Raw genomic sequence first — 19,428 nt, 5'->3', positions numbered from 1 at the left:
AAAAAAAAAAAAAAAAAAGAAAAGAAATTACACTGGCTGGGCATGGTGGCTCACTCCTGTAATCCCAGCTCTTTGGGAGACCGAGGTGGGCGGATCACTTGAGGCCAACATGGTAAAATCCACGTCTCGACTAAAAATGCAAAAATTAGCCAGGCGTGGTGCCACACACCTGTAATCCCAGCTAACTTGGGAGGCTGAGGCAGGAGAATGGCTCGAACCCGGGAATGCAGAGGTTGCAGTGAGCCGAGATTGCACTACTGCTACACTCCAGCCTGGGTGACAGGCGAGACTCGGTCTCAAGAAAGAAAAGAAAAGCAAGAACAGAAAATCGAACACCGCATGTTCTCACTCATAGGTTGGAACTGAACAATGAGATCACTTGGACACAGGAAGGGGAACATCACACACTGGAGCCTATTGTGGGGAGGAGGAGGGAGGGATAGCATTAGGAGATATACCTAATGTAAATGACGAGTTAATGGGTGCAGCACACCAACATGGCACATGTATACATATGTAACAAACCTGCACGTTGTGCACATGCACCCTAGAACTTAAAATATAATAAAAAAGAAAAAAAAAGAAAAGAAAAGAAGAGAGGAGAAGAGATCACACTTACATTAAGAGCAGGCTTACAGAGAAAAGGAGGGAGTAGAAAGGAAATTTCTATTGAATGGTACAAGGCTCAAAGTACTAGATGCTATTTTATGTAATCCTGAGAATAGCAGTGTAATAAATTATTGTTGTCTCCATTTTAAGGTGGAGATACAATAAACTGAAGCTCAGATAATTTACATTATTTGCCCCAATTTGCTCCTACCTGCCCTATTCCAAGGCCTAAACTTGCTTCTCTTATACTAAGTATCAACAGAAACTACCGTCATGACTTGTACTAATATTAGGTATATTTTCTAATTCTTGTTATTCTGATCGTCAGTGCTTAAAAAGAGTTTGTTTTATGTTCTGAGTTGGCAGTGTAATTAGGGAAGCTGTTTTGCTTTGCAGTAAGTCTGGATGAGGGAAAACGGGGAAAACATATAAAAGCAACCAGAGAACAGTGAAGGGGAAAAGAGAAAGATAGCTTCATTACTTGGAGCTGCAGCAGCGTCTCCTTTTCCCAGCCAGCAACTGGAAGCAAGTATGCCCCTCCCCTACCTCCTACAGACCTGAGTCCAACACCTTATCTTGAAGGTTTTCTCTCTTTCTTCTCTCATTCACACAATCTCCAGGTACATCTCTCTTCCTCCATCTCCATTTTTCTCTCCTTGTCATTCTTTTTGAGAGTCCTCCAAACCTCCCTGTAGTTGTGAAGATGCTCCTGAGTAGTATTGATGATGATGCATAATAAAGAAAATCTCCAGTCTGAAGTAGAAGCAGAGGAACCTAAACCAGTTTACCTCCTCACCCTTAAATGTTCCAAAAGACCCCAAAAGCCTTTTCTTAACTTAAATGCATTTAATTCAATCTGTTTTTCTTCAAGTAGTAACAGTCAAGATTGAAAATTCTTTCCTTACTCAGTTTTCTCTTTTAGTTATTGGAATTACAAAATTATTGCTTTTACCATTTTCACATAAGCTCTATGGGATTAAATTTTAAGTAAGTTTCTGTTACTGTAATTTATTACTTACAAGATTATTTTTATGTGGAAATGCATTCTGAATTCCAACAAATGGATTACAAATAAACTTTCACCATGCAACTTGTTTCCTAAGTTGAATTTTGCTTTATATGTTTGATTAATGAGAAGTTAAAATAAACAATGTATAATATAATTTAAAATGTTATACCTTATAGGATTTGCTACCAAAAATTTTTAGATTAAAGATATTCCTTTTTATTTAACAATTCCAGAAAAAGTTAAGTTTGCAAAAACATATCTAGTAATGAAGTGAAGTTCCAACATCTACTAACAACAATAAAGAACTATTCAAAGTTTTACAAAGCCTTTTTAATTGCATAAATTGTTAACGTAATACTATTGATGACGATTTGCTGAAATGCTGATACACAATTAACTCCACGTTCATTAAATTAATGATAATTTGTCTTATTTGATATTCAATTATAGAAAAAGAGTATTGATGTTATTTGGCTTCCAACAGCGCATTTCCAGAGTCAGACTATGCTGTTCTTGGTCCTGAATCAGAGTTTAGTATAGGAAGGCTGATGATTGAGCAATCTAATTGAGATAATAGAAAGTCATGAACTAGATCCTCTTGGTGATACTTATTTCCTAATTTTGTCCTATTATTTACTACAAATGTTGATGGTTCTTGAACAGACGACTGCTGACTTGTAATTCCAATGTGTATGCTTTGCTTTCTTATGTGATCAATTCGAACATTACTATTTGGATAAGAATTTCTTTTATAATTTTGGAACCTGGATATTTGCTTCTTGTTACTCCAATATTGTTGCATACATGATATTTTATGAGGCATTTAAAATTTCACTTCACAAGTTTAATAAATTATCCAGTGGTGTTACATTATTTAGTTTATATACATATTTAAAAGGCTTTGAGTAACATTTGACAGGTGAGGCACTGGATGTGGGTATGCTCATTGGTTTTTCTATAGAAAGCATTCTTTCAAATTTTCCAGTTTGGGCACTCATTTCATGAATAACAGCTTTATCAAGGTAACCCACAAACTGTTCTGTTAGGCTAGAAAAATGCTGTGAGAAATTATAGAGTGTATTCCAAGATCTGTTTTCTGGTGTCTGCTTATTAGCTTTCCTCTTTAGTTTATCATCGACAGTTGTGTGGCCTACTTTAAAAGACAACGGGATCTGTATATCTTTTCTCTGTGCTGTAGGCATTGTTTTCTTGGGTTTGAAAAGAGAAATAGATTGATCTCCAATTATAGATTTGAGGATTTCACAATTTCTTTCTAAAACAAAATTTGTTCTTTTATGTGGGTAAATGTTTTCATTTTCCAATGGATGAGAAGAAAATCTATTTTTTGTCAAAAGTAACATTCGTACATATTCTGAGTCATGGAAAATTATGGGATTTGTGTCCTTTTGTTCCTGTGGATTAAAGAAAAGAGTAATTAGTCGTAAGTTCATTGAGTCAAGAAAGCTCCATATATTTTAAAACATGTAAATAAAACTGTAAAATATTCTAAAATGACTACATACAAATATTTAATATGAACAGTAGCATTATTCAAATACATGAAAATACTGTACTTGTATATAACATACATCCTTCTTATCTTAATATTCTATAGAGATGTTAGTCATGAAACTTGAACTTTTGACCTTAAATGTTTTTTGAAATAAATTGGAATACGAAAAAATAAATATATTTGTTAAATATCTGAGGTAGTGCCATTGAGAAATAGGGTAGTTGTTCTGGCATTTCTTAGGTTTCCATGTTCTAGAAATTAAAAAGCATACCAAAAAATGGATTGAGTCAAAGTGCAGAAGAGACATAACTGATTACAGGCCAAAATTACAAATCTGGATATTCTAGTAAATAATTCAAAAAATTAAAAATTATCTCTACAACTGTTATTATTGTACCCTAATACTTAGCACCTAACACCTGACACCTAAAAAGTGCTCAATATATATTTGTGGAATAAAATAGCCAAAGTAATAGACTGACTCAAGAATAGATCATTTTTATCACAGTAATAGCCAAGTCTGCTATCATTACTGAAAAGATGACAAAGATCTAGTTTTGCAATCCACTGGTGATGCCAGTATTACCTATTTAGCCATCATAATGGATGTTTGTAATGTTTTTGGTCTGTCCAACGCCTTAGGACATTTTCTGCTTGATAAGTCTATGTACCCTTAGGTAGAGGCAAGAACCATGTTTGTCAGCTTCTTTGCGGTTAGGACATAGGCATTTGCTCTAGGCTCTGCCATTCAGATACACCTATGAAGTCTTCAGTTTAGAGAAAGCAAGCACTGTGAAAAAGTATTGGGAAAACTATTCTAGTGAGGGTGGTAGGAGTTATATCTAGCTTTGAACAACAGCAGTAGCAAATATCTTAGAGTATTCCCTGCTCAGCATCGGAGTTATAAACTGTTATCTGTGACAATAGCATGGGCCTCAGTGGAGCAGTCTGGGGCTATATAATTAGGTGATTCCTGGCTAGACAGCCTTCGAGCCAGACTGCCTCTCTAGAGAGCATGAGTTACCAAATAGCCTTTAATAAATGCACTTTCTGGTTGAAAAAGCCAAAACAGATTGTTGGAAAAATGGACACATGGTCATGGTCCCATCATTTTAGAACTGGGATCTTGTTATATTGTACAGGCTGGATTCAAATGCGTGGGTTCAAGCAATTCCCCTGCCTCAGACTCCAGAGTAGCAGGGATTACAGGTGCACACCACTGCATTCTGCTAGATTGCTACAGTCATTTAAAAAAAAATCCTTTTTATTTTATAGTTCTATTATAATCAAGCAAATTTGATAAAGCCTTCTTCATAAAGAAAAACACTGAATTTTCAGCTAGTGTAAAGGAATGCGTGGTTTGGGGGTTATGCAAAGTGCATTAAGAACTTAAGTGCTGGCCGGGCGCGGTGGCTCAAGCCTGTAATCCCAGCACTTTGGGAGGCCGAGACGGGCGGATCACGAGGTCAGGAGATCGAGACCATCCTGGCTAACATGGTGAAACCCCGTCTCTACTAAAATACAAAAAAACTAGCCGGGCGAGGTGGCGGGTGCCTGTAGTCCCAGCTACTTGGGAGGCTGAGGCAGGAGAATAGCGGGAACCCGGGAGGTGGAGCTTGCAGTGAGCTGAGATCCCGCCACTGCACTCCAGCCTGGGCGACAGAGCGAGACTCTGTCTCAAAAAAAAAAAAAAAAAAAAAAAAAAAACTTAAGTGCTGTTATCACTTTGGAATATGAAACCAAGAGGTAAGAAGGATTTATCAAAGATTCTGGTCACTAAAATATATGGGTGATTTCCGTAAGTTGTATGACTATATGACTATGCATATTTACTTAACGATAGATGATATGCTTATTACCATGTGAGAAGTTACTGTCTTTGTTGGACTAACGCTGATTATCTTGGCATGTGGATTTTTCAGTTCATCCTCAAAGCACAGCGGGAGCAAGCTTTTCTTTCTTACTGACTGATACTTACTTAATCGATAATTTCTGACCGATTTGTTTTCTTTTATATTAAAATCATTCATCTGTGGAGATTTTTTTCTGAAAATAAACACAGTTCAGGGCAATGTTCATAGGGCTGATTGCAGCTTGTTAGTTCTTGTCTGCCTCCTTTTATCCCTGGAAGTCACTGCCAACTTCTGCACCAACCTCTCTCCCACAGACTTTCAAACTGTCAAGATCATCCCTTCCTGCCTGGTTTGTGGGAGAAAACAGCAAAAGTAGGAGTGGAAGCAAGAGAGTCATATATATACCTCTTTGGATTTTGAGTGGGGACGAGTTGTATTAATACGTAGGTTGAGGAGAACACCAAAGGTAAAGAGGTATTTGCGACATCCTATGTTGAGATTCTGAAAGAAGCTTCGCAGAGCGCAGCTTCATGCCAACACAGGGTGGCCCCAGATTTGTTAAGAGGATAGAGTAGTGTGGTCAGGCAGAGACAGGATATAGTTGTTGTTGTTGTTGTTTGAAACGGAGTCTCGATCTGTTGCCCAGCCTGGAGTGCAGTGGCTCGATCTCGGCTCACTGCAAGCTCTGCCTCCTGGGTTCACGCCATTCTCCTGCCTCAGCCTCCCGAGTAGCTGGGACTACAGGCGCCCACTACCAGGCCCGGCTAATTTTTTTGTATTTTTAGTAGAGATGGGGTTTCACCATGTTAGCCAGGATGGTCTTGATCTCCTGACCTCGTGATCCGCCCACCTCAGCCTCCCAAAGTGGTGGGATTACAGGCATGAGCCACTGCGCCCGGCCAGGATATAGTTTTTAAACTGAGTTAAACCTAAAGTGGTTGTTCATTATTGATTCAAACAAAGTTTGAAACACACTGGATTAATGATTTTTTCATTACATAAAGTTTGAAGGGTTCATGAGAAAAATGAGAACTTTATCCAAAGAAAAGCTACTTTTTCACATCCATATTGTAGTGTAAGTAAATGTGTGCATTTACTAAAAAAAAAAAAAAAAAAAATTGTATTCCCTGTATTCATTTTTCCATGCCTTTCTCTCCGTTTGACAATACTCAAGGTCTGGATGTGATATCTAGTGGCTAAGCAGTCTTGGACCATTCGTTCGATTGTACTGTGGAACTAAATGATAACAATAAGGCAGAATAAATTTATTCTGGTCAATTATAAAATGTATCCTACTAGAAACATCATTAAACAGAACAAAATACTAAGTATTTTGAAATAAATTACCTTTTATTTCTATCACCTTCTAAGTGACCAACAGAATCCAATGGTTTCCTAGGTTTTTTTTCAATTTGACCTGAAATTTTAAAAGATTTTCATAAAAGACACACAGATATTCTGACATTTAGGAAAATATCTTGCAGAAAATATTTTACAATTTAAAATAACATATGGAAAGCACCTAGTATAGTGCCTGGTCTGTAGTAGCTACTCAGTAAATATTTATTGAATGAACTAGATAGAACTGGAAAAGACTGAGATCAAAGCTCCAGTATTTGGCTTAAACAGATCAAACATAAAAGTGGTCTTGGAGATTTTTTGTGGAAGAAAGGCATCCCTACATTTTCAAATCTCTCTGTTATGTGGAGTCATTATTAACCAGTAGGAAGCTTCAGACGGTTATCACTTGGTAGGGAGGGAAGACAGCTTGCAGATATCAAACAGATCTTGCCATGTGGCATGAAGTAAGCATCCAAGGTTGATCTCTTCCAAACATGTCTGGTGGCCACTCCAGCATTTTTCTACACACACATGCTATTAGCAACAGTTTCAGCTTTTTCCTCGTCCTCAAGTAGTTTGTATTCTAGTGCAGTACTTCCCAGTCTTTCCCATTTAATTGCAAGCATACTAATTTATATTATTTGTACAGTATACTGGAATAAATGCTTGAGTCTAGGTAGGCTACCATAGAGTCAACTGAGCAGCCTTGATGGCCAAGGAATCAGTATTTCAGCACACCTATAACCCCCTCCAAGCACAACAGTTTACCACAGTACTATTTGGGAAGCTCTGTTCTAGAGGTAGGAAATAGTCAATAAACAAGTAAACCAGCTGGGTATGGTGGTGTGCCCTTGTAATCCCAGCTATTCAGGAGGCTGAAGTGGGAGGACTGCTTGAGGCCAGGAGTTTGAGGCCAGCTGGGGCAGTATAGTAAGACCCCCATCTCAAAAAACAAAAACAAACACACACACAAAAAAACCCGACAACAACAAAAACAAGTAAACCAACCAACAAATAAATATATAATATAATTTCGAATACTTTGGAAGTATTTGAAGCATTCAAGTATTATGGAAGAATATAAACATAGTACTTCACCTAAGTGGCTATAGACGTCCTCTTTTAAGAAGGGATATTTGAGCTGAAATCTGAGTAAAGAGAAAGAGGCAGAGGAAACAGCAAGTGTGGAGGTCTCAGCGTGAAGTCAGTGTGGAATGCTGAAAGAACAAAGAGGCCAGTGTTGCTTGGGTGCGGTGAATTAGGAGGAGAACAGAGTAAGATGGGTTGAAACACGTAGCAGGGCAAAGTCATCTAGGGTCACATAAGCCATGGTGAAGAGTTAAGATATTATTCTGGTTACAACAGAGATCCTTAGGAGGGTTTTCAACAGAACAATAATGTAGTTTCATTTATACTTTAGAAAGATCACTCTGCTCACTCAGAGATTGATGGTCTGTGGGGAGAAGGGAGAATGTGGGTGGCAAGAGTAGCAATGGAGTAACCAGTTAGGAGGCTGTTGCTATTATCTAGATAAACATGTTGGTGGACTCGATAAGGACTGTAGCAGTGTAAGTGGTGAGAAATGGTTGGCTTCAGTTTCTACTTAGAGGGAGATCCAACTTTTTCCCATTTGCAGGAATGGGATAGATAGGAGAAAAACAGGCCCACTGACTGAAACAAGGTGCTGGGTTAAGGATACCTGACTTGTGAAAGGAGAGTAAAAATCAGTCCTTTCCATTGCCAATTGGCTAACCTGGAACTAAGTCAAACCACACCAGAGATGGATGACTGAATCTGCCATATCCCCAATTATCACCCTGGCAGAGGAATCCCATTCACAACTCTAAAATCTAGTCTGGCTTGAGGGCCATGAGGTCTGAGTAATGGCAACTGCAAAACTTCTGGAAAGGAAAGAGTGACATATAGTGAGTGGTGAATAAGAGAGAGAGAACCTTCTGAAATTCTAAAACATATGAAAAATATTGCCAGGTGCAGTGACTCACACCTATAATCCCAGCACTTTGAGAGGCTGAGGTGGGTGGATCACTTGAGGTCAGGAGTTCGAGACCAGCCTGGCCAACATGGTGAAACCCCATCTCTACTAAAAGTACAAAAATCAGCTGGGCATGGTCGCGAACGCCTGTAGTCCCAGCTACTTGGGAGGCTGAGGCAGGAGTCGCTTGAACCCAGGAGTTGGAGGTGGCAGTGAGCAGAGATCATGCCACTGCACTCCAGGCTGGGTGACAGGGTGAGACTCAGTTTCAAAAAAAAAATTATAATAATAAAACATATGAAAAATACAAACCTAAGAAAAGCAGCAAACAAAATCTACAAGAGGGTCAGCAATACAATTAAATAGAAGAATCTAAAAATAAACTGAAAACCCTTGCCGTCTTAAGATACATACCTCAATTTTAAGATGTATAGTAGCAAGTGTCATACTTAAATTAACAGCGTCAATTGATGACATCTTAGATTTGATAAAATATGTTTAGAAATTTCAAAGGTATAAATAAAATTACATTAGAGAATAAGCTATTATTCGATAAAAACAGACTAAGGTAAAATAAAACACGTCAATATTTTAAAACTGGAAATCTTGGAAGTAAGAAATAAAAATCTAGATTACATGGGCAAAGGGAAAATTAATGAATTGAAAGAAAATGTTGAGGAATTCACCAAGAATGCATAGAAAGATAAATAAAAAACCTGAAAGAACAGTTCAAAATCATGAAAAACCCACTGCAAGTCTTGGACATTTATCCAATAGCTTTGGAAGAAGAAAACAGCAGAAATGGTAAAGAATCTATATTTGAAGAGATAATAACCAATAATTCTAGCTGACAGACGTGTATTTCAAGGATTGAAGATGACAGACAGAATACATCTATATCCAGACACTTTGTACTAAAAATGCGAATCATAAAGAATAAAGAGAAAAGTCCTAAAACTACCAGAAAGTTAAAAACAGTTTTTCTATAGAAGAATGACAATTGGACTATGAACAGAATTCTAATCTATGAATGATTCAAGAAGATAATAAAGTTATCTGTAAAGTGCTGAGAAAAAATAATTTACAGTGTAGAAATTTACATAAACTCAACTGTCATTCCAGAGTGACAGCAAAATAAAGGCACTTCAGATATATAAGGATCCAAAGAGTTAACAGCCAACAGGTCACCATTGAAAGAATGACTAACACATGCTCTTCAGGAAAAATGTAATAGAACACAGATGGGGCTGAGTGTGGTGGCCCACACCTGTAATCCCAGCACTCTGGGAGGCTGAGGCAGGTGGATCACCTGAGGACAGGAGTTTGAGAGCAGCCTGACCAGTATGGTGAAACCCCATCTCTACCAAAAATACAAAAATAGCCGGGCGTGGTGGTGCACACCTATAATCCCAGCTACTTGGGAGCTTGCAGTGAGCCAGGGTTGCACCATTGCACTCCAGCCTAGGCAACAAGAGTGAAACTCTGTCTCAAAAAAATAAATAAATAAACCACAAATAGTAGGATACAGGAGTCAATGATGAGCACAGAATTTGATAAACTGCTATGTATTTAATCAGCATTGTCTTTAAAAACTAATCGTATTTTGTATTTTAAATGAAATATTGTTAATATTTGCTGCACTTGTATAAGCTTTTTGCAGTTATTTTAATCTACCGTATTTTTGGTGTTTTAGACTTCTGTCATGTCAGCCTTTTGTTTTTTTCTTTAACTTTGCTTTACTGAGGTATAATTTACACACAATAAAATACACGTATTTTAATGTAATGAACAGTTTGATAAACATTGATAAATATATGCACTCATGTAAGTAAAATCAAGATATAGAGTATTTCCATTATTCTCCGATAGTTTCCCCCCGCCCCCTTTTAGTCAATTCATTTGATTTGTTCTGTTCTTTCCTTCAAACTCACTGTTTATCTCAGCGTTGGATACCTGTTTTCTTCCCTCAATATACTATCTTGTCTAATGTGGTCATATTTTTGTCCCCTTACACTGCACACTGTATATATTCCTAAACCCGCTTTTCGGATTTCAATTCGGTTTACTTCAATGTTTATTTTACTCTTTGAGGCTTTTAACATAATTTTAAGTTACCTATTAGCATTACTTATTTCTCTAAAAATATTTTTTAATTCTGGTAGCATCATTTCGTCCTTGATGATTATGTTTTACATTTCCAAATCTTACTTCATAGAATTCTGATTTTCTTTAACTCCTTCAGCATATAGAACAATTATTGTTTAAGTTTATTCCTGGTTCATGGGGTACAAATTCTGCCAAAATGTGACCATCAGCTATTTTTTAAATTATGACCTCTCTTCGCTATGGAATTTTTCCATAGGTCCCATGCTTTGTTCTTATTTTTCTTTCTGCTCAACTTTGAATCAGATCACTTAAATGTGGGCTTATTTATTTGTCCAAAAATAATAGATGTAAATTTTTTTATGTTTTCCCTGTTTACTTGGGCACTGTTAAACTCTCCCCTTAGAAATTGACATGTAAATCCAGATGTTGTTACCTTTTCTTATGAGTTCAGGCACTCAGCTACCTGAGTAGGCTGCTAAGGAAGCTGTAGCCCTGGAAGATGGTGGAGAAGATTGTTTCTGGGCACTGTATATTTTGTGAAACCTTTTCATGACCCCAGGGTGGTGGTGGTGGTGGGTACTCCGTTTATGTGTGAGGTGTCACTTGGGTTTCATTTTTTTCTCTCTCTCATGGGGTAAGCAAGTTAGTTTGGTAGTTGAGGGAGGAACTTAGTCAAGTAAGGGCCTCATGGCTCACAGGCTATTTGATGGAATTGTGTTTTTCTTTGCAGTTATCGTTGGTCACAATCTAAAAATCGTTCCTAGAAAACTGTATTTTGTCTCTTCTGTTATCAACCCTCCTTTCAAGTCCCTGCTCCTTCAAGTTAGGAAGTTTTTACCCTAGCTCTGAGTACATCTAAAGCAATACGAGGAAGCCAGAGAAAAAAGTGACAAGTTATGATCATTATATTTCTCTCCAAATATTGCTTGCACAGGCTTTGAATGCCGCCGACTTACAATGAGGAAAGGAATCCCAAGGGGAGAATTTCACATCTTTCTCGGACCTATCATTGATAACAAACTCCATTTCTTTAAGTTTAATGTAAGAGAGAGAGAGAGAGAGTGTGTGTGTGTGTGTGTGTCTGTGTGTCTCTCTCTGTGTGTGTGTGTGTGTAGTGGAGTCGGTGGTTATAATAGGGGATTTTTTTCAGAATATTCTCTATTGGCTCTTTCAATGGTTATTCCTTTCTCCTAAGAAATGGAATTGTGCGCTGACTTCTGGAAGATTCTTTCAAACTGCTTCGTATTGTAATATGTGACAGATTTTCTTTGAGTTAGGGATAAAATGTCCCAGTTTCAATTTAATAAATTTTCTTCTCTATTTTCTTTTGTGTTATTCATTCTGGCCAGGATGAACTTGTGTTTATGTTGACACCTTTCCCAGAAGTCTTACTTTGGGACTTTGATAAAAAGTATAAAATGCTTCCTTAGAGAGACTTAAGAACTTTTCTAAAGAGAGATTGCTTTGCTGAACTAATAGAACATCCTGTCACTGCTTTCAGGGAACACTTCAGAGAAGATGTGGCATCTGAATGGAACCTTCAAGGATAATGTAGTAAACGGAGGTTGCCTACTTCACAGTCATTTTTTACCCTTCTTTACTAACAGCACGCCAGTCTTATCTCCTTCCAAGGAACCATGTCCTTCAAAGAAGGCTGATATCTTTCCCGGCTCAATGGAGTAAATCTTAGGTAATCTAAGCTGTGTTTTTCAAAATGTGAGCTACAAACCATTCATGTCTTGTGAAATCAATTTAGTGTATCCTGAATAGCATTTTAAAAAATTAAGTAGAATAGACTATAACAGAATGTATCATCTGGATCCTTAGTAATTACTTTACAAAATACAGAAATACTACAATCAAATTCAACTGACAGAGAGAAAGAGAGATAATTAGGACTCTAGGAAGCTGAATTTTCTGCTCCGTGTGTGTGTGTGTGTGTGTGTGTGTGTGTGTAATATAAAAAGTATTTCCTACTGTGACCACGCTAAAAGTTGGAAAAAGTGATCTAAGCCAATGATGATTTATTGGTTTAGATGTGGATGCATGAGGCTCTTTGAGCCAAAGAAACATAAGGGGGAGTTGGCTTTGGGAAAACATTTTTTTCATTCTTACCAAGGCATAAAAAGCATTTCTAGTCACACAAGCTATATTGAATAGTTGTCATCATACTGTACAGCAAGGATAGGAGGACAAGCTACCTGCTAAGACCATTGAGGAAAGAGAGGAACTGGACATTTTTTCCACCACTGTATTCCTCTATTCAATCTCAGCAGCCACAATCAGACGGACAGAAAGCACAAGAATATTTTTTTTCTTGCATCTGTGGTGGAAACCTTAACAGCAGACAGTAACTACTCCAGGTCTGTCAAATAGATGCATGGAACTGCATATCTAATCACATTATAAAGCCCCTGAATGAGCCAACCCTGCAAATGCCTTTCTGATGGACTTCTTGTTTTTTTAGATAATAAATATCTTTACTGTTTAAGCTACAGGCAGTTGGATTTTCTTTTATTTGAGGCTAAAATCTCTTAACTATGAAAGTCGAACAGGAATCCATCAGGTGAAAACATATGTTTGAAGCATAGGCAACAGACAATGAATCAAATCACACAGTAATTTGGTTAACTAAGTAAAACAGCCTATTAAATATGACTAGAATCAGTGTGGTGCGGATAGGTTTACGAGAAAGAAAAGAAGGCTGGAGAAAGATCGTTATTGTAGTGTGATCAAAGACTAATATTCCTTGGTTAAAGATTTTCTTAATGCTTATACCCTAAGTTTAGATGCAGGTAACTTTCAATTATTTCAATGTAAACATGCAATTTCTATACCTGTAAATAAAGTAGAGTCTTTTCCTTTTATGAGCATTAGACTGAATGTTGAATATAGGAGAAAAGTCTGTAGAACCCAGTGATCTTCTACATGCTTGTCTATGCTGTGAATGTAGAACATTCAGAGGCCTTGCATTTTCCATCTAAACATCAGGAAAAATGGAAAATTATCTTAGAAATGATTTCTTTCTGTGTATATTAATAAATAATTTGTGTTTGAGTATTCACATTTGCAATATTGAATTATGATAACTAACGGCTGTCTGGTTCTTTAAATATTTTCAAATGTGATTTAATTCTCAGAAGAACCTACTATGAGATGAGCATTATCAATAAGAAAACAAACCTTCAGAAGTTAGAAGATCTGCTTATGCTCACACTTTTTAGTAATTTTTTTTTTCTTTGTCTATGAAACTTAACCTTTATATTCACATAAAATTTATCTCTCCTTGGCCGGGCGCGGTGGCTCAAGCCTGTAATCCTAGCACTTTGGGAGTCCGAGACGGGCGGATCACGAGGTCAGGAGATCGAGACCATCCTGGCTAACACGGTGAAACCCCGTCTCTACTAAAAAATACAAAAACTAGCCGGGCGAAGTGGCGGGCGCCTGTAGTCCCAGCTACTCGGGAGGCTGAGGCAGGAGAATGGCGTAAACTCGGGAGGGGGAGCTTGCAGTGAGCTGAGATCTGGCCACTGCACTCCAGTCCGGGCGACAGAGCGAGACTCCGCCTCAAAAAAAAAAAAAAAAAAAAAAAAAAAAAAAAAAAAAAATTTATCTCTCCAAGTTCAGGGGAAGTCTGAAGTTCAAATACTGAGAAATAAAGCCTTCTCTGTTTTAAGAAACGATTACTCTCTCTAACATAGAGTAGGTACAGCAGATCAGTTCTGAGTAGAGAAGAAACTGAAAAACAATGATCCGGCTTTTCCTAGACTAGAGGATCAGATTGGGTCCATATATTTTTTATTAAAATGCACATATCTAGGCATTCAAAATATACATATGCACGTGTTAATATAAACGGAATACTTTGTGGTTCTCTGTTAACAAACTAAACAAATAACTGTTTAGAGCCCATTTTTTTTCACACTAGGCACAGAATACATTTCGTTCTGGGTAATATGAAATAAAAATAAGGTATATGACAAAAGTCTAGGCCACAAAGACCTCACATTTTTATGGTATAGGATTTGCATACACAAAACACTAGTAAATAAAATAGAGTAATATCACTAAAAAGCAAACCAATCAATACAATCAATAAATGGGGAAGAGTTTAAAAAGGGAGGGATATCCATAAAGACTAAAATAGACAGGAAAGATTTCATAGAGGGAGAAGAAAATGCTAAGATTTAAAAGATGAGGGTATTTCAGGCGAGGTCAACAGCATAAGCCTGGAATGTTCATAAGACAGGCAGAAAAACAGTATAGTTATAGCAGGAAGGCATTTATTATTTATTGGGATTAAAAGATAAGTTCAAATAGGTAAGAAGATGAGTTGTGAGGGGGATAGACCACAGATGTCTTGAAAGACAAACAAAGCAACTTTATCCTAAAGAAAAATTACCAACATTGTCATGAGGAATTGGAAATTGGAGCCCATCAATAATTCTCAAAAGGAATGTAAGGGAGTTTCAAATAACTACCTTTAAAACATAGTTTAAAAGAGTAACCACCCCCAGATAGATTTACAGATAAGTTGTTTTAAGCTTTCATGGAAAAAATTGTTCTCATGTAATACAATATCAATTAAATTAAAAGTAAACAACTTTTCATTTCTTTTATAAGCTGGCATAGTCTTAAAAGCCAAAGTCTGGAAAAATAAAGAAGCCTACAAGCTAATCTTACCTATGACTTCAGGATTTTTCACAAATTTAAAATAAAATACCGATCAACACTATACTAGTACAAGTTTACAACAGCCAAATAAAACCTTCAAGAAATTAAAGGTTTCTATATGTTATTATAACTCATTACCCCAGGTCAAAAGGATTAAAATGATGTAGTTATTTTAATAGCTGCAATGCTGATAAATCTGATAAATTTAACAACTATTATTGATAAGAACTGTAATAAAACTACATAGAGATAATACTTTCTTAATGTGAGAAAGAATATTGGCCAGGTGCACACACACGTGCGGTGGCTCATGCCTGTAATCCCAGCATTTTGGAAGGCTGAGGCAGGTGGATCACCTGAGGTCAGGATTTTAAGACCAGTGTGGCCAACACTGTGAAACTCATCTCTACTAAAAATCCAAAATAAGCCAGGCATGGTGGTGCACACCTGTAGTCCCAGCTACTCGGGAAGCTGCGGCGGGAGAATTGCTGGAATCTGGGAGGCGAAGGTGGCAGTGCACTGAGATCATGCCACTGCACTCAAGCCTGAGGGACAGAGTGAGACTCTGTCTCAAAAAAAAAAAAAAAAAGAATATTTAAACATAATTTTAAAAATTATATATATGTAAAAGTAACAGTCAACATCATCGTTAATGGTAATATATTAGTCTATGACATGGCAACAGTAACATCTATCACCACAATTATTTATAAATTTTTAGGGAGTGCCCAGTAATGCAACAGGAAAAGATAATAAAAGTAGTGAAGACTGGGGAATTCTGATTCAACATAGCTGAGTAATCCTCTATCAGACCTACCTTCCCACAGATAAAAACCATAGACTCTAGACAAAATGCTCTAGATAAAATACACACACACACACGCACACACACATGCATGCACACACATTACCTTTTGCTCCCCAGAGCAAAATTATCTTTATGGTAGTGTCTGCAAAAAAGGCTACCAGGCCAACTGCCTACTCTTTGCCCTCAAATCCTAAAGTAAGGTGGTTGAGAAATCTGCCATATACACAGAACAGTTAGGTTTTCATTCTGGGGATAGACTTACTTGTAAAATTAATGGTAGCTTCCTGGAAAAATTAACCCCATCTTCATTCTAAAATATCACAAATAAAAATGTACCAATGTCTTATTCTATTTAAGCTGCTATAATAAAATCTCTTAAACAGGGTAATAGAAATAATAGAAATTTACTTCTCACAATTCTTAGCCTAGGAAGTCCAAGATCAAGTCATCAGCAAATTTGGTATTTAGTAAGGGCTCACTCTCGGATTTACGGGTGGTGCCTTATTGTGTGTCCTCACATGGTAGAAGGGGCAAACAGCTCCCTAGAATCTCTTTTATAAGGTCACTAATCCCATTCGTGAGGGCTCTGCCCCATGACCTAATCACCTCCTAAAGGCATCACTCCGTAATAGCATCACATTGGCTATTAAGTTTCAACATATGAATTTTGGGGGTACACATTCAGACCATAGCAACCGCATATGATAAAAATCAGCAATATCAAAGATACATATAACAACCTTAAAGGAAATGTAATTTAAGAAACAGAAAAGAACCTAAGAAAACTAACTCTAACATCTTCAGAAAACTTTGAGAACAAATGTGACAGGATTCAATGGGGGGAAAGAAGGGCCACTACCAAGAAAAAGAAACACTGGAAATGTAAAATATGATTACTAAACAAAAATGCAATAAAAGGGCTGGAAGAAAAAGTCAAGGAAATTTCCCATAATAAAGAGCAACATTTTAGCTGGGCATAGTGGCTCATACCTCTAATCCCAGCACTTTGGGAGGCAGAGGCAGGTGGATAGTTTGAGCTCAGGCATTCGAGACCAGTTTGGGCAACATGGCAAAACCCCATCTTTACAAAAAATACAAAAATTAGCCAAGCATGGTAGCACACACCTGTGGTCCCAGCTACTTAGGAGGCTGAAGTGAGAGGATTGCTTGAGCCCAGCAGGAGGTAGAGGCCGCAGTGAGGTGTGATCGTGCCACTGTACTCCAGCCTGGGCAACAGAGAAAGACCCTATCTCAAAAAAAAGGGCAAAGTGTCAAAGAGACAAAACAAAGAAAAGCAATGTAGAAAATCAATCCAAAGGGTCTAATATCTGATGGTTAGAAAGCAGAGAAAATAGTAGAGATGAAATTGGCAAAGACATAAAATACATTTTTTAGAACTAAAGAAAGACATTTAGCTTTAGAGTGGGGTTCACTGAACACTGAACAGAATAAAGTAAAACTACCACACCCAGGCACATCCTTGAGACATTTCTTTCTTTTTTTTTTTTTTTTGAGATGGAGTCTCACTCTGTTCCTGGAGCACAGTGGTGTGATCTCAGCTCACTGCAACCCCCACCTGCTGGGTTCAAGAGATTCTCCTGCCTCAGCCTCCTGAGTAGCTGAGATTACAGGTTTGTGCCACCACACCCAGCTAATTTTTGTATTTTAGTAGAGATGAGATTTTGCCATGTTGGCCAGGCTGCCTTGAGACATTTCAGCACAATGTTGATAAAGTTTCTAAAAAGTTTCCAGAAAAAAATAATGTCATGAAGTTCGAGAACTTTTCATAGCAACACAAAACTATATAGGACAGTAGAACAATGTCTGCAAAGGCCAGGAAAAAAAATGATTTTGAACCTCTAAGTCTACACAGTCAAATTATCAATCAAGTATATTTGAAAAATAAACACACTCTCAAATATCCATGCAACATTTCTAGAGAAGTTTCTTGAAGATATATTCTAGGAAGAAAATTGAGAGGATGGCAGATAGGAGACAGGGCTAATGTGCAGCTTCCATTTGGATGGACAGAACAGCATGTGGAGACACACCACCCACTTTTGCTTCAAGAACCACTGAGAGGTGAAGTCAGCTGGACTTAACTGGGTTGAGTGGGGACTTGGAGGACTTTTCTGTCTAGCTAGAGGATTGTAAATGCACCAATCAGCACTCTGTGCCTAGCTAAAGGATTGTAAATGCACCAATCAGCACTCTGTAAAATGGACCAATCAGCAGGACATGGGTGGGGACAAATAAGGGAATAAAAGCTGACTATCCCAGCCAGCAGCTGCAACCCGCTCAGGTCCCCTTCCATGCTGTGGAAGCTTTGTTCTTTCACCCTTCACAATAAATCTTGCTGCTGCTCACTCTTTGAGTCTGTGCCACCTTTAAGAGCTGTAACACTCACCGCGAAGGTCTGCAGCTTCATTCTTAAAGTCAACGAGACCAAGAACCCACCAGAAGGAACAAACTCTGTACACATCTTGGCGACCACAAAGGGACTATTGCCAAGTGGTGAGTACCATCAGACTGCTTTTGTTTGCTATTCTGTCCTATTTTTCCTTAGAATTCAGGGGCTAAACACCAGGCACCTGTCGACCAGTTAAAAGCCACTAGTGTGGACGCCAGACTAAAGACACGGGTGTCAGACTTTCTGGGAAAGGGCTCTCTAACAACCCCCGACTCTTTGGAGTTTGGGGTTGTTGGTTTGCCTGGAACCAGTTTCCGCTTTTCCTGTATTTCTGGGCTGAGCCGAGGGTCGACAGAGAGGAAAGCCATTCAGCTCCAGTGTCCTGAGAAAAAGTTGGTTGACCCTGTAGCCATGAGAGGAACTCTCAAAGTCACGTCACCCAAGCAAGACTCGCCCATCTATCCTATCTATCCTGACCCTTGCCTCCTGGGTCCTAATGCCTGTCAGAAAAACTTCCTCTCACCTGTCTTCTCTGAGGCTAGTCCTGCTTCTAAAAACCACTCCCTGTCTCTGGTGCTTTTCTAGTTTCTTCTATGAGAATGATTTCTAGTATAAACTTCAGGACTCTGTTCCCTTCTTTAGGTACTTGGGCTCACCAATCAGAAAGACATAATTTTTGCCTGAAGCCCTGCTGTTGGGGGGGACTATCTGGAATTTTAGGATCCCTCCTCAGACTAGCAGGCCTAACAAAAGCTATTCCTGAAGCTAGGATATGGAGTGCCTCAGAAATGATATCTTTCCTATTCATATGATGAGAAGTGAGGACAAAAGGCATCACTCTTCCTTGACATCCCTTCCCTCCCTCAGGGTATGGCCCTCCACTTCATTTTTGGGGCATAACATCCTTACAGGACAGGGGTAAGCTCCCAATACTAACAAGAGAATGCTTAGGACTCTAAAAGGTTTTTGAGAATGCATTGGTAAGGGCCACTAAATCCGAACTTCCTCAGTCCTCTTTGTAGTCTAAGAGGAAAATTAGGGTTTCTGCTGCTGCGTTGGTGAGCACAACTATTCTGATCAGCAGGGTCCAGGGACCGTTGCGGGTTCTTGGG

At 38.1% G+C, this 19,428-nt stretch overlaps 1 protein-coding gene across 7 annotated transcripts in view; it reads right to left on the bottom strand.

The window, feature by feature from the left end:
* Window positions 1-1,932: 1,932 nt before the first annotated feature.
* Window positions 1,933-19,428, bottom strand: part of CUNH1orf141 (chromosome unknown C1orf141 homolog) — a 54,748-nt gene continuing 37,252 nt past the window's right edge. For 4 of the 7 annotated variants that reach the window (XM_017877280.1, XM_017877277.1, XM_017877279.1 and 1 more), the window contains exons 6-8: window positions 13,262-13,404; window positions 4,991-5,177; window positions 1,933-3,030 (exon numbers count right to left, since the gene is read on the bottom strand). In XM_017877280.1, coding sequence (XP_017732769.1) covers window positions 2,455-3,030; window positions 4,991-5,177; window positions 13,262-13,404 — 906 coding nt within the window. In that variant the 3' untranslated portion in view covers window positions 1,933-2,454. Of the gene's footprint in view, window positions 3,031-4,990; window positions 5,178-6,331; window positions 6,402-13,261; window positions 13,405-19,428 lie in introns of those variants that run through there. The other 3 variants (XM_017877281.1, XM_017877283.1, XM_017877284.1) reach the window with 2 other exon arrangements.

Source organism: Rhinopithecus bieti, unplaced genomic scaffold, assembly GCF_001698545.2.
Source record: "Rhinopithecus bieti isolate Rb0 unplaced genomic scaffold, ASM169854v2 scaffold_6380, whole genome shotgun sequence".
NCBI lineage: Eukaryota > Metazoa > Chordata > Mammalia > Primates > Cercopithecidae > Rhinopithecus > Rhinopithecus bieti.
The sequence above is the reverse complement of the archived record's forward strand: the minus strand, read 5'-3'. Positions and strand labels throughout refer to the sequence as shown.